Raw genomic sequence first — 15,536 nt, forward strand, 5'->3', positions numbered from 1 at the left:
AAATAATTATCTCTCAACCACTTGAGGAGCCACACAATTCTTAACTTTTCCATGGTTTTCACTTTCCCAAACGACTGCGCAGGTTTCATCCAACAACAGTCAAAACACATGCGACAAGCAGCCACACGAGAGGGATCAAATGTTCAGGCCATAATCAGAACAAAATTAAATCTAACTGTGTGAAGTTAATGATATTTTAATGAGGCTCAATTTCTAAAGCATGTGTTAATGAATAGAGCACGCTGGCTGTGGTGTCGGCCCTGGCTGTGACCTGCCCGCATTAATGAGAGCTGTGTTTGGACAGGAGTCGATCCCTCAGCTGGGACAGAAAACACACCGCTGTGGGGGTCGTTCCCATTTCATAAATGTCACAGAGAGGAAACCTGAGCGCTGCCTGTAATTAACCGAGCATGTTTGGTGACTGGAGGAGACAAAAAAACACCGTCATCTTCATTTAAGGACGGCGCCACGTTAATGAGATGGCGCGAAGGTCACAGACAGAGCACACGTGAGATAACCTTTACTCTACACCACACGTGCACCCGTGTCCTGAAGCTTCTCCGATATCCAGATTTACAACCAAAGTTGCCATCAGCTGACATGCAGTCATCACCTGACGGTTCCTGCTGCAGCTCCCCACCACAACCAGCAGGCTACGACTGGAAACTGAACACTGAATGGACCATTGTCATGGATAAATTGGTACGAGTAAACAACTCACCACACTTATGCATGCAATGTTGTTCTGTAACAAGGGTTCCTTACTAATTTAGTTTGTCTTTTCGTTTAAACACAAACCACAAATATAAAACAGACAATTTCTTCACAAGGTACCTTTTCTACACCACAAAGTATTGTAGAAAAAATGTAAAGAAAGACGGACGGACGGACGGACAGACAGACAGACAGACAGACAGACAGACAGACAGACAGACAGACAGACAGACAGATAGATATGACACAGTCTTACTTTTTATGACATTGACTTGAAGTGCAAACAAAAATAATGATCATTATTTTTGTTTGCACTTCAAGTTACTTGCAGGGGATTTGACAGTTTCATCTACCAGCTAAAAGCTAAATGGTTTAATTCATGTTTTTTTCATTGCTTTTTGTGGTTGGATTTGATTTCAGGCCCGTTCATTTGAGCCTGGCATTATTGGATCGCAACTGTTGCTTTTTTTTTTTCTTTAAAAATCATTTTAAAGAATGAATGGCCTCAAAACTTGAAGAAAACACTTGTTAATCACAGATTTATAAGTGCATGAATAGATGGAGTGTGATGGGTTTAAACGCAGCTCAGAATTGATGTCATTTGGTGGTTGCATTTACCAACCAGCTAATAGTTTGGATGAAAGGACAGATAAAGGCATGTTTGATCACCACATTACCGCAGCGACACATCACTAATGAGGAAGAGCGCTGCTCACCGAGATCAAGATGAATGCTGGGAACGAAGGAGTTGAGGAAGAACATGAAGATGACCACGGCAAGGACGGATATGCACTTCACCAGCAGAACCTTGTCAGTTATCCTGTGCTGTGGAGTAGAAAAATATATTCCCTCTGAATGGAATGTTATCATACGCCTGACAGCTTTGTCTTAAGAGAAGACTCGGCCAACTTCATTACTGCGATAACGCCAGTGCACCTCAGTCACAGATGGTGGCGCGTCGGAGGTGGAGGCCTACCTTCTTTTGCAGTTCTTGAATATTTTGCTCCCAGTTCTTGTCCTCTTGAGAAATTTCTCTGTCAGACGAGGTGACATTTAGTCTCAGATTAGCTACAGCTCCATGAGTGTTATAAACATGTAATTACAGAGTAATTAATTTTTTTGAGCTTAAAAAAATGAGTAAATCCATGGTAAGCGGGCAAGGTGCTTTATTGTGTATCTGTTTGCTCTTTGTTGAGTGTTGTGTATGGTCACGTATTCTGCATTTCTACTGTGTTTAATTGTTATTTAATTATTTATTATTATCATTATTATTTATTGTTAAAATTGTTATTTATTTAACTGTAATTGCTGTGCCTTCCCAGACACTATAAGAAGAGACATAAAGGAGACTCAGGTCTTCCTGAGTTTGGTTCTTTAAGAGGTGTCATGTTGATGGTGATTAATATTCTTAGCATTTAGAGATATTTGTCAGTCTTACCTTTGAAAGGTTTTCATCATCTTGCGGAGCAGATTTTCCAGGTTGAGGACTTTCTGCATCAGGAGACATTTCACAGCAGTCTCCTCTCGGCTGGCAGGGTTAATACGCTGAGCCGTCTGCCTCCAAACCAGGATCTCATGCTTGAGTTCTGGGGGAACAGGACACCTGTTTAGTGCATGTTAGACACATGGAGGAGCTTAGTAGCATTATGTGTTGTGTCAACAGTGGGGGATTTGTCTGGTAATACCTGCTACATCTGAGGCTAAGTGAGAGCATATTAAGTTGGTCTCGGTCAATATGCTGCGGGCCCCCATTGAGGGACTAATGCAGCGGTGCAATGGGCACATTTGACCAGCTCGGGTGCAGCCAATGCTAAAGCTGAGATATGGCCTGTAGATATCAGTAGGTGTCGTCTCTTTTTCATGTGGGTTGCTAGGTGACCCTGATAGGCTCTAAATGGTGGAGGACAAAAACATTCCTATAAGCGAATCTGCACAATTACCAGACATAGCAGGGGCTTTGAGCCACACGCTCCCCGAGATGGGCGATATCAGTAGGAGAGGCATAAACTCCTCAGGGTGGACTTTACACATCAGTTATCAGGCCTGCATGAAACAGTCACCACAGTGATCAGCTGTGACTTCCTTCAACGTGCCTGAAGCTCGGTGAGGAAATACAAATCCAAAAAAGTCAATCCTCCTCACTTCTTAAATGACAACCAACTAGGAAGCTCGGTGGTCTCTGTTTTAACGAATCCCTACGGTGGTTTTCTCTGAGGGAAGATGGTATATTACTGTGGGTAAACACGAAGACATGAGGGGCCATGTTTGTGGAACCTGCTAACAATCCCACCAAAATATCTCTGTTTTATTGGCTTTCCCCCGGCGTCTCATACAAAGATCTGTATTTGTACCAAATGTGCTCTAGGAGGACACCATTATTATCCTACCTGAGCGAACCCAGTGCTCTTGAGGGATGGTAGGGAAGATAATCTTCTCCTGATGGATCATTAGGGAGATATATAAAGGAACTACAGTGCACCAGATTAGCAAGTGTTAGTGTTTGCACAGATGATCTGCAGCTTTCACTCGTCATTCATGAGGAGCCAAACATTGTTTACTGCCAAATAGTCAAAGTGAACAACTGAACATCGGAGTTCAGGTTGTTTGTTTGTTTGTCTGTTTGTTTTAAGCTGAGCCATGAGGTGTCTGGGACTCTGGGTCTGAGTCACCAGACCCTCCAGGGACAGGGGGTGAGCGCGACTCACCGCTGTGAATTTGGTTTAAACTTGGACTCTAAAAGTGTCCGAAATGACAACACAATCCTCGTTAATTTAAAAAATGATAACATCATGACTGCAGAAGATTCTTAGAGCTCGCCATAATCTGCGAATGTTAGGTCCATCTGATGGAGGTGATGTGAATGGAATACTGTGGAAATTACCTGAGACAGAGGGGAGAAAGCCTCCAATTCAGAGGGCAACACATATTATATAAGGGAGCTGGAGAGATGAGGGCCTATTACCTACTTAATTAAATTTCTATAAGGTCATTGCATTGCCTGAGAAGGTGAGAAGCGGTAGTCAGTGCATGTGCTCATACAGACCTTGATAAAAACAATAAAAAGCCTTCATTATTGAGTCTTGATTCTGCTGCACTGAAGATGGAAACCTTTGTAGAGCAGTTATCTAGAGAATAATACTAATAAAAACAAAAATACATCCTAGCTTACCAACTATTTCGATTGACTCTCTGTTGTAGAGTTTTTTGTTCCAGTAGAGCATCCGCAGGAAAGGAAATGACGTGAAAAGGACCAGGCATATTCCTAGAAACATGTAGCCGGTGAAACTGGCAAAATCAATCCCCTGAAAGACACAATGTTAACAGATAAGAGTTCCGATGAAAGGAGGACAAGTTGAGCTTATCTATTTACATGCTGAGACAAGTTGTCTCCTGGGAAAACATTCTCTGACAAATCATAACTCAGAATGCTTCTAGAAGCAGAAGCATTTACTGCCAATCAGTAATACAATCGTTTGAATATATCAAGATGTGAGCGCGGCCTGAGGAAGTAACGTAAAAGAGCAGGATCTGATTACAGCTCCCAACACTGGGATGAATATTTAAGGTCCGTTGAGCTTCTTTTTGTCAGGGAGCAAATCTTCCTTCCTGCATGAACCAGAAAACGCAGCTCCAAAACTGACAGTAAATCAGAACACGTCTTGTCACTGTTTTAATTACACCATTAAAAAAAAAAAAAAAAAAGATTCTCTGGATTTTGGACTGCAATTGATTCATGAGCAGTAGACATGCACATAATATGAAGAATTAGAGATATTAAGGCACGACTGGTGGATAGTGACCCCTACAGGACTTAAGCAATTGAAACAGAAGTCTAAAATGATCTGAGTGGACAACAGGATATAACAGAAAATGTGAAAATATTTAGGAAATCAAACATTATTTTGAAAAGGTACCCAAGGCAAGATAATCGACCCAAAATGGGGTATTTTTTTGGTGCTCAACAGCGAAGGGATAGAAAAAAATGTGGCATCAAAAATGTCATAAATAATAGTAAGCAATAGTCAGATGCCTGAAATATCAAGCTTGAGTATGAAGGTTTCAAGTAACATCTCAACAGTTACGAAAGGTGCGAGGCAATGTAACATATCCAACCTACCACGTTACAAACTTGGTCCGTCTGTCTCCTCGTTGCCTCACTCATCGTACTACGACTTCATTACTCATGCCTCCAAAGAGACCTGCTCTCTCAGTCTGCTGCCTCGTGGGCAGAGGAGAGGCTGCTGATACTCTATGTATATCTCAGTCCCATAAATCTTTGTGACATGTTCCAGCCCGTGTTTAGTAGAAAGTCACAAGAAACAAGAGAACAAGAGAAGTCTGGCGATCTCCTGTCATTTATCTCCATTTACTGCTCTAAGCCGGGACCCTGGTGTGTATGAGGGACTCTAACTGGTTGGAGGGGATCCACTTGGCAAGGAAAGTCACGCAGCAAAATTATACCAAAAGGAGGTTTTGTGTTCGCCATGCTACCTTGCTCGACAAGGACACTGAGATGAGGGGCAGCACCATCTGAACATACACCTCACAGCTGCGCTATTCTTTCTATCTCTGGATTTCACCAGAAATCCCCTCGACACAAGCAAGCATGCAAACAAACAAGCAAGCAAACAGTGCATGCACACACAAGCTGTCCTTATCAGAGGCTAGGCATAACCGCTGTGTCCCCCACGGTTGTGTCAGCGAGGGAAACGGAGCCAAGACAAACTGGACCGCAGGACATGGGGAACCTACTGTATACCCACAGACCACACGCTGCTGCTGCCCCCGCCAAGGCTCAAATGTCACGCAGAGCAAACAGATGCCACATCAAGCAGCTGGAGAATGTCGTGTCTTGTACTGATGTAATGTTACTCCCCTCTGAGTGTTAGAGGAGTGATGGAGCCCAGAAGTCACTGCCCTTTTCACATGCAGACCGTGGTTAGCTCAGTCGAAGAAAGAACTTGTACTGCTTTCTTGTGGAAGGGTCTCAGAATATTACAGGAAATGAAGATGCACGTCTGGGAACGTCCCCGATGAAAGGAAGCACTGACTAGGGATGGGAGATCGAATCGGAAATCTTGAAATCAGGAGTGATAATGATGTCATTCACAGATTGGCCAACTTTACTCACAGACTGACTGGAATGATGGTGCCGATCCAGATTGCATTCCATAGCTTGAACCCTGAACCCCACAGTAACGTAACACGGCACACATCATCCATCCAAAAAGACATTTCAAACAAATGACTTTGTAATGCATTTCAATTCAACACATTTGTGAGTAGAGAGGTGTTTTGTGGTTTGCTACTGCCTCATTAGCTTTGACTTATGACCAACAACAGCATTAATGAGAATATTCAAGAGCTCGGACATAAGAATCATATCACACCAGCAGATCTTCTCATCTTCACCACTAACTACATACAGTATGTGACCCTAGTCATTCACACACACACACACACACACTCGCAAACCTGGAGGCAAGAACAGTTCTGTACTTTTAAGAAGCCAGAAGGGTAACTTAGGACTACAGGAAGAAACTCAGAGAAGGGAACACAGTTTTCTTTCAAAATAGTATGCATTTGTGCTCCATTGAGGTACACGCTGGTTCCTCTCTTATGCAGTGTGTGGGAACACCAAGGGCTTAACTAAAGGTGATCCACCACAGGAAGAGATTACATCAACCGGAATATGATTGCATCGTGAGTGGCAGCGTTTTCCAGAGTATGTCGCAGCCCTGGTACACCACTAGAAGAGTAAATGTACACCACAACAGGCTGCGTGTTCCAGGAGCAGAGGAGAAGGAGGCAGGAATGATAAAGAGTCCAGTGGGAGAGAATCTCCGATCTCCTGTGTAGCTCATGGCTGTATTAACTCTACAGGCATTTACACAATAACATACATGTTTAAGATCTTATCCTAACTTGTTTGACTACAGGAGGAGCAGCACGCAACAATATGTGCTGCTGCGCTTGTAGAAGTTTCTGTTTTGACAAGTTTAATCCTCATGATTTATGATGGCAGCGGCAAAAATAGGAATTGGTTTCACTGCCGCTGGATCTCCATTCATAGAGCGTGCATCAGTTTAAATATGGGTCGTGACTCACGCTTGTTTAAATGCATAGAGAAGTTGTGCTGAGCAGGGGCACTGTTCATATCAGTAACATGTGGAGGAAGGAGTGTGAGTGCACTGCTAAGGCCATAAATCTATGAGCTTTTGAGTTATGTGAATAAAATATCTGGAAAAAAACAAAGCGAGGAATCTGGATTCTTTGATTTAGCTTGTAAATGGAGAGTTGCAAGAAACCATTGGAGGATCACAATACGCCTTAGCTGTGAGTAATCGGTTAGAAATTAAAACGAAGAAGAAGACCACGCGTCACTGAACACGCTCAGAGGGAAAACACGCAGCATCCATGCGGAGGCAAGTTTGATTACAGGGAATAATGTGAAAATACCATCTTGGTACTGGACTCCCTGTTGTCTTACTGGTCTCCATCAGGCTCAGAGTGTGTTTCTGGTCCCGGTTCTGCCGTGGTTACCGGGAGGCTGCTGAGCCGGTGAAGTTAGCAACAGTTAACGTTTTCTTTGACAACAAGTGCGCTTAAAGCCCTCAGGAAACTCCATACATCCCTGGTGATAGAGGAACAGCAACCAGGGAACTGCAGGGGAAAGTTCTTCTCCTTAAAACATAATCCAGTGTAACATAAATCGCGAATCACAATGAATTTGGGTTTTTGGTACAGAAACAATCACTGAGGCTCCGCCCCCAGAAACACACCTCTTCAGGAGCGTCTTGATGTGGACTGCAGCTCTGTGCTGCTACAAGTTACTGTAGCTGCAGGAAGGTATTTAAAGACTTGAATTTGAGGTGAATCACATCATAACAGTACTTTACGTTCTCGACCAATCAGATTGTGAGATTTTAATCACCTGTTTTACACCTGGCTGAACGTTCCCTTCGGACAGTGAGAAGCGTTCTGAATGCGCATGAAATAAAACAAGATAACAATAAAAAGCTCATCTATTCATTGATACATTCAAATAAGATATTAACATGCGCAATTAATTTAGAGTAATTAAATCCAAAAACTTTGATCAATATCCAAATATTGTCCACTGCGTTGTTGGAGGTTTAAACCACCGTTCATCTCTGTCTTTACAAAGGTGTTTGTGTTTAATTACTGCTGTCTATCAATGTTGCAGCGGCAGGCCTTTCATAACGACATAGACATAGCAAAAAACTACAGGTGTATTTTGTGTCTGTTTTTGACGAAGACTGCATACAAAGTCAAACTTTTCTGAAGTCATATTCCAAGAGTAAAACCGATCAATGCGGAAAAGTCCTGATGATGGTCTTTTGATCACTGCAGTGACCTCAGAATCGCCCGACGCTCCAACGTGATCAGGCAGTCGAGTCTGCAACAAAGTCAGTGAAATGAATCCACCCGACGTTGCTGCCTCAATTAAGACAGAACAAAGACAAATAAAGTGCGATAGGTGAGAGTCGTGACTAAAATTTCGCTTGAATCTGTCCGCGTTTCTCATTTAGTCATTCACCTGTCACAGCTGTTGGCTCATTTACCCTCATCTTATTAAACCCACAGGTCAGAGGGACTCGCTTTGATTCGTGCCTCAGATCGCAGCGTTTTATAAGTGGCAAATTCAGGAAACGAGCTGTGAAAGTGCCTACTTCTTTACGCAGGTCCTGATTTGATACTATTATCACATTGGGTGGATCTCCGACAGCTGTGGCAGCCCCTCCGATGTTGGTGAAGATTACTTCTGCAATCAGGACATGTCTGGGGTCTAGATTAAGCACCTCACACAACCTGTAAAATCAGATAGAGACAGAAAAGCCATTTAGCACTGATTGGATTGCAGAAGGGTGGGAGAAATAAATATACAGAATAAAAAAAATGTATCAGTAAAGATATTGGTCCTGTTACATCCCAGCTGGGCATGATCTCCCCCCTGCTGCTTGGATCTGTGTGATGTGTAATAGGTTTCTAATTTCAGGAAATCATCATCTTTATTATGTCTGCCAAGGAGGTTTTCACTCGTGTTTGTGTGTCTGTTAGCAGGATTACACAAAATCTACCAGGCTGTCTGAGCGGTGCAGCACGGCTCAGGGATGAATCCAACATGGCAAAAACAACTTTAGTCTGGCCTTGGCAGGGGTGGCCTACGTGCCCTGCAGAGTGTCCTTCTAGGCCCGACCTTTGGGCAGCAAGATTGATTCTGAGACCTTTACAATAGTTCACGGTGCCGACTCAACTCATGGGCAGAAAATAGATATATTAACAACAATGGAGAGGAAGGGGTGGGCAGCACACGTGATTTATTCTGTGTTGATGTGTTCATTGAACTCCACGGAAAACTGTAGGACTGCATGGCTCAGGGGGGAGCGAGGCTGTGGAGTAATCGGGAGGTTTTTAAGTCAATCCCCTGGTTCCCCAGGGACAAACCGTCCCTAAGAAAGACACGGAACCTAAAATCTGCCGCCGGTGATGCAGAAGTAGAGAAGGAGAGATGTAAATGTAGGCCAATTAGCATCTTTTTCTTTTATGTACTTAGTTTTTAATATTTATTGATTTTTTTGGGTAATCCCTTTATATTATTCATTTCACTCTTTTTTTGTTTGATACAACAATTTTGAAAGGGTGGGGGGATAAATAATAAAATAATTGCTTCCTAATACATATCTAAGAATAGCTTTGAATGAATGAAGTCTGAAACATTTTACAAAAAGCAGCCGGCATCTCTGAAGACATAAAAAGGTGTAATTTGAACGAAAGCAGACCGTGAAAAACAATTTTCCGATGACTATTCTACAAAAAGAAGACAATGAAGAGGTGCTACCTTATGGTTACAGGGGTGAACAGCATCATGGTGGTGACATTGTCCAGGAACGCTGAGAGGATGGCAGCAATGAGACAGAGGATGATGATCATGGGCCACACTCTTCCTCTGGATAGCTGGTAGGCCTGCAGGAACATGTCATGTGAGGACTCCTCAGTTCCTTTCAAGCTTTGCAAAAATGAAGTAAAGTCAAAGGATCTGGGGGAAACCATTAGTGGTATCGCTGATTTCTGACATGCGAGATGGGTTTTATGCTTCCAAAGCCTTCAGAATGTCATGGAACACAAGAAAAAAATGATGTAAATAGGCACACATGCTTTCATGGGTATGTAACCAGTGGGCGTGGTGGCTGTTATTGCTTTTACCCAAAGACATGATTTACTTTACTTGCGTACAATCACCGTGATGTGAATTTATATTTTCCATGATGAGAAGTGCTGCTGGGTTTCAAAAGTAGCCTTGTGAGAATCAGATTCACACTCACAAACACAATCTTCCCCCGTCCTGACGTAATCCCAGTGTCAAGTCATTCAAGAGGCTCAGGGAAGCCACCTTTTGAATGTCACGGCACAGTGTGTCAGAGCTGCTAAGTCCTTCTCTGAGAAGCTATTTTAATTTGGAGTGGCTGCCCTTGTCCTGCTTACGCTTAAAATTCATGAGCCCTCATGATCCCTCTGTTCTCCTGGGCTACTGTAGCAGGAGGACAAAGAGATTCAATCCTCCTCAACATCTTCAGAGAATATTCAGGGTTGAAAACTCAGAATCCCAGAGATGCTTTCTGCTAGCAGGAAACTCTGACCTTCAGAGAGGAGGATTTATCTTCTACTGTTTACAGAGAAAAGTGTGAGAATTTCTCCTCTTTTATTGAATGGATGAAGATCAATAGTGGTGTAAAATTTAACACTCCTGAGAGGTACCGACATCTTTAAATCACAGTAATTCAACATTTTCAACGACTTTTACCCACCATGTTTTCTACGAAACATTTCGATAAGCCCGTGAAACCGACCTTTGACCCTCTGAATATTAAAAGTTATTCTTTCCTAAGATCTTTTATGGCATTTGTCTGAAAATTCACCGTATTATTTAATGCCCAAAAACATGTTCTGTGACATCACGGTGACCCTTGACCATCAAAATTTAATCAGTTCATCATTCAATCCAAGTGGATGTTTTTGCCAAATTTGACAAAATTCCCTGAGACATCACACTGACAGGGAAGAGGGCCGACATATGGACAGACAGACAGACTGACAACCCGAGAGCACAACGCCTGTGGCCACGACTCTCGCCGGCGAGGAAGCATAAACAATTCCTCAACTCAACAAATTCAGCTCATCTCCACAGACAGAACTGACCTACTTTTCTGAACTCTCTCACAAAACAGAACAAATGTCACTCTTGTCAGCCAATTACAGAGCGGCACTTCTAAGACAGCATGTGCAGACAAGCATCACGACGGTTCGGGTCATCTTAGATAACAAAGGTCATCCTAAACAGCCGTCACATCAAATGAGTCAAAATCTAAACTACAGGCTTGTCATGTGTTTCATCAGAATTAGCGACAGGATCGTAACCTCCGAGACAGCTCTCAAGTTAGTCTCATCGAAAAGTTGCACTAAGATGCCGACGTGTCATCCGATAAACGTGAACATGTACAATACTCACTGCACATGTTGGACTAAATGAGCTTTCATGAATTACTGTAACACATCATCGGCACGGTGGTGCAGTGGTCAGCACTGTGGCCTCACAGCAAAAAGGTTCTGGATTCGAACCCGGCTCCATCACGGGGTCTTTCTGGGTGAGTCTCCATGTTCTCCCTGTTCCTGCTGGGTTCTCTCTGGTACTCCAGCTTCCTCCACAGTCCAAAGACATCAAGAGGGACCAGGTTAATCCAGACTCTAAATTGACCGTAGGCGTGGCTGGGAGAGCCAGTGGTTGTCTGTCTCTATGTGTTGGTCCTGTGATGGACCGGTGACCTGTCCAGGGTGAACCCCACCTCTCTCCTGAAAGCTGCTGGGATAGGCTCCACCCCCCCAACCCCACCCCCGTGACCCTCAACAGGATAAGCAGAAGAAAATGGATGGTGGATGTAACACATCATGTTTAAAATGCTTGTCTGTAATTCTACAGCAGCCCATTGCACCATCTGTAAGTAAACAGTCCCCTAATTTAGGGTGTAAAGCCCACTGCTGCATGGAGGCTGGTTAGTTTGATAGTGAATCTGTGAATCTACAGTACACCTGCTTAACATCCAAACTCATGCAATTATTGTCACAAAAACAGCTCTGTTCTTATTACAGGTTGTGTTATTGTGTTGTTGCTCGTGCTCCTTTAGCTTTGAATATTTTTGCAACAGCTAAAGAAGCTAACAGCTAAAACCCTATCGCTACTCACCAGCAACAACACAAAGGACACATAACAATTATGATTAGGGGATAATTAGAGCCTACAAGCTCTGCTAATGTAAAATAACTAGAGTGACATCGAGTGGTTAAACCATCAAACTACATCATAGGGTGTTGGGATGTTACTGGGCCAGTAAAGTTTTCAAGTTACAACGAACATGAACGATTGAAGTTGTGTGTTTGAACTACTGCAGCTGCTGCCACCCTGCAAATGTTGGTAGTATTCAAACTCTGTCTGAGGGTAAAACTTAAGTTCAACTGGCTGATGATCTTTCCATTTTCTACTTCAGCACTGGGATCCATCATCATAATGAACTCACCTTCACCGCACAATAATCAAAGAAGCCCGTCTCTGAAAAAATGGCCACCAGCACCATCTGTAAGAGAGAGCATGTCCTCATTAAACGAAAGAAATCACAGTTCACGGCTTCAAAAGCAATCAACATATTTGCAGGCAACGAAGATGAAGCTAAAGGTCAGGAAATGGCTCCTAAACCTTCTCTACTTCAAGGTCCACCTGCACGATCTATTAAAAAAGACGAAGAGCTCAAATCCACAAATGTCTTATTGTTCTGTGAAAGAACATGCAGATCACTTCTGCAGTACATTCCCCTCTTGAGTTTCCTCTATTCACCACACCGCAGCCTCGCGCGACCACTTAGCCGCTCAAACTGAGCGTCTCAGATTGATGACATTGTTTGAAGATGAATTCACTGAATAATAATTTATCATTCCAAATTTTCCACTAACTTTATAGGTTTTAAAGTTTCATTTCTATCTTTGATATTCAACTACGCACACACACAAAAAAAAAAAAATCCCCCGCAAAAAGTGCTTCATCTTAAATGCCTTCCACCACCCACCAAGGAACCGTAGACCAGAGGTTGAGACCCTCTCTAAGCAGAAATACGTGCAGCGTGGATCCTCTTTTCATTGTGACTCTGCCTCGTAGTGCTTCGAGAGCAACGATCAGTATCAATCAGTGATTGAAAACTAACCCAAGCTTCATTATGTTTGACAGCGAGCTGCAGCAGAAAGAATCATGCAACTGGAGCATTCAAAGACGTAAAATATCCTTTCGCTGCCTCTCTATAGGTTTGGAATGCTTTCAGCTGCTCCCTCTGCTGTATGTCACAGAATGAGATGAAAATTTCCCCGGCAGCTGCTGCTCGTGGACATCGTCCAAATGAAGCAACCTGGTCGTGCATCACTGCAAATGGTAGGAATCACTTATCCTCCAGAGCCATTTCTCATGTGAATAATGGAGACAGATATTTGGTGAAGGTGTGACCTGCTGTAGGGTTGAACGGCTGGTCTATCTGAGATTGAATCTTCCAGACTTGTCCAGTCTCACTTTAGGATTCCCCTGCTTCTCTGTGGAAATATTTTTCGATTCCTACGAAAACGTGACATGTTTGTTTCCATGGAGACAAGACTTTATACTAGCAATTTCACCATAGCGACATCACTCTCAACAGGGGGAAAAGTTACTGTGGCCGTGAGATGGGAATGTAATCATGTCAGGGAATGTTAAAATAAGACATGGCAGTAAAGTTTTTTTTTCTGTGTATAATCAGACAATCAAAAATAGTTATCTCTGGTTTAAACTGCAAATAAAGTGATGTTAAATACAGCGAGCATCTAAGAGGAGTCTCACCATTCCAAACAGAAGAGCCAGCGTCTCATAGTCGATCCACTCGACCACAGTAACCAGACTGGGGCGCTGTGGGAGAGACAACCGAAATAATCAGATTTCATGGATATTTATTTGCAATTATCAGCTCTGTGAGGAGGAAGATAAAGAAGAAAAAGTACAGATTATAGAGGCTAGCAGAAATCTGCCAAATCTGTGTTTGAGCAGAACTCCTCCATCGCTCCGGCCGCTGGATGCTGCAGGTCTCTGTCACAGCTGGGAAAGCACAGGTGGCACACAGAGAGGACGCCAGCCGTCCGTTCATCCATTCAGAAAATGAAAATATGCATGTAACACAAAGATCTGGTGAAATTACAAATTGCCATTGATACAAATCTATGATTTTTGTTGTTGTTGTTGCATTAGATTGAAACAATAAAATGTTCTGATAGCGAACAATGTAGAAAATAAAAGAATAGACATGAATGTTTCCGGCTTCAACCTCCGGGTGAAGAAGACATTCAGTTCAGTCGAAACTCTCTTCAACGCCTCCGACAAAAACGCATCATTCTCCTCTGCACCAGTTCAGGTGGAGGCAAATGAACTTCTTGCAAATGAATATTTCACTGCAGTTGTGTTATTCAACCCGTATCCATTCACTCCAAAATCACTTTTGAGACAACGTTTCCTTTTTACTTTTAATTCTTGACCTCACAAGTTATGCTCCGTTTAGCTACGTGACACAAACATTTGCTTACTTTGTATTTATTGCTTTTCATTGTCCCTTTTACCCGCCTCACTTGCTGACTGTGTGTGAACAGAACTTTGGTCAACTGATGAGTTCAAGTGTTCTTTTACGCTCACTGACGCAGAGGAATGAAAGAGACTTACGTCACCAATGATAGCGAGAGCAGCTAAGGCGGCTAATGAACCCAACATGGCTGCCAGGGTGCGATGGACAATCTGAAAATACGAACAGATGACAAGCGACGTGAATGACGTGGCGTGAATGCCTCACAACAGAAGAACAACACAAGAATGCAACTAGAAATCGTCTCTCGTCAGACTCGCGCCTTGGACAAGCACATGGGCCACATGACTTTTCTTTTTTTTCAACTGCCGCTCAGATGTTTTTGGAAGGTATTCTGGTCGGATTCATGAGGCTAAGAGTTCCTCTCCTCCACCAGGTTCCCCCCCCCCCCACATTTATGATGCACCAGATAATTAAAGAGTGAGGCCTGTGATGAGAATGGATGAGCACAGCTGCTCCTGACATTTATGCCATCATAATATATTGCAGGAAAGTAGGTCATCTCATGTATAGCAGCCAGAATGAGGGAGGTTTTAGGAATAGGTTTTCTGATACCTGTAACCCCTTTTTTTGTCTGTTTTTTTAAGAATAGTTAAAGTCTAGCACCTGTACGGGAAAAACACAGTTCCCTAGAGCTGGAGAACTACAGGGAGCTGAAATTAATCCACAAACGCGTTGATTAGATGAGGATTCAAAATGAGGGATTCAAACAATGAGGAGTGAAGCCATCTATGTATACGCTAGTCTGATTGCGTGTTAATTCTGTTGTTTTGTGACGAGAACACTGTCACTGTCTTTTCTTTTCTTTTCTTTTTTTTGGCATCTGCTGCACTACACCATAAACCAGGCAGACATTCAGAAATATAGTTTTGTTTCAAGATATTTGTTCAAATTCCAATTCTCTTTGCAGAAGTGTTTACTCTCTGTGTGCTCTAGTTTTGTTCAGAATCTCTGGTACGTGCAGATGCAATAAACTGAAATCCTAGTTCACCTCTGATATTTTCACTAGACCTCTGTGTGAGCTCCTGGGATGCACCCATTTGAGAACAGGAACATTTGTTGTCCAGTCACCGAGAGATTCCTTATTTTAACAACCTGACAAAA

General features: G+C 42.9%; 1 protein-coding gene across 1 annotated transcript in view; it reads right to left on the bottom strand.

Moving 5' to 3' along the window:
* oca2 (oculocutaneous albinism II) overlaps positions 1 to 15,536 on the bottom strand; it is a 45,345-nt gene that overhangs the window by 17,103 nt on the left and 12,706 nt on the right. Inside the window, exons 10-18 of the mRNA XM_086223490.1 lie at positions 14,513 to 14,584; positions 13,646 to 13,711; positions 12,309 to 12,365; positions 9,578 to 9,702; positions 8,409 to 8,547; positions 3,884 to 4,016; positions 2,153 to 2,300; positions 1,691 to 1,748; positions 1,431 to 1,539 (exon numbers count right to left, since the gene is read on the bottom strand). Coding sequence (XP_086079616.1) covers positions 1,431 to 1,539; positions 1,691 to 1,748; positions 2,153 to 2,300; positions 3,884 to 4,016; positions 8,409 to 8,547; positions 9,578 to 9,702; positions 12,309 to 12,365; positions 13,646 to 13,711; positions 14,513 to 14,584 — 907 coding nt within the window. The remainder of the gene's footprint in view (positions 1 to 1,430; positions 1,540 to 1,690; positions 1,749 to 2,152; positions 2,301 to 3,883; positions 4,017 to 8,408; positions 8,548 to 9,577; positions 9,703 to 12,308; positions 12,366 to 13,645; positions 13,712 to 14,512; positions 14,585 to 15,536) is intronic.

Source organism: Aulostomus chinensis, chromosome 14 (assembly GCF_037954235.1).
Source record: "Aulostomus chinensis isolate RoL2024-O1b breed Wild chromosome 14, RoL_Achi_v1.0, whole genome shotgun sequence".
NCBI classification, from domain to species: Eukaryota; Metazoa; Chordata; class Actinopteri; order Syngnathiformes; family Aulostomidae; genus Aulostomus; species Aulostomus chinensis.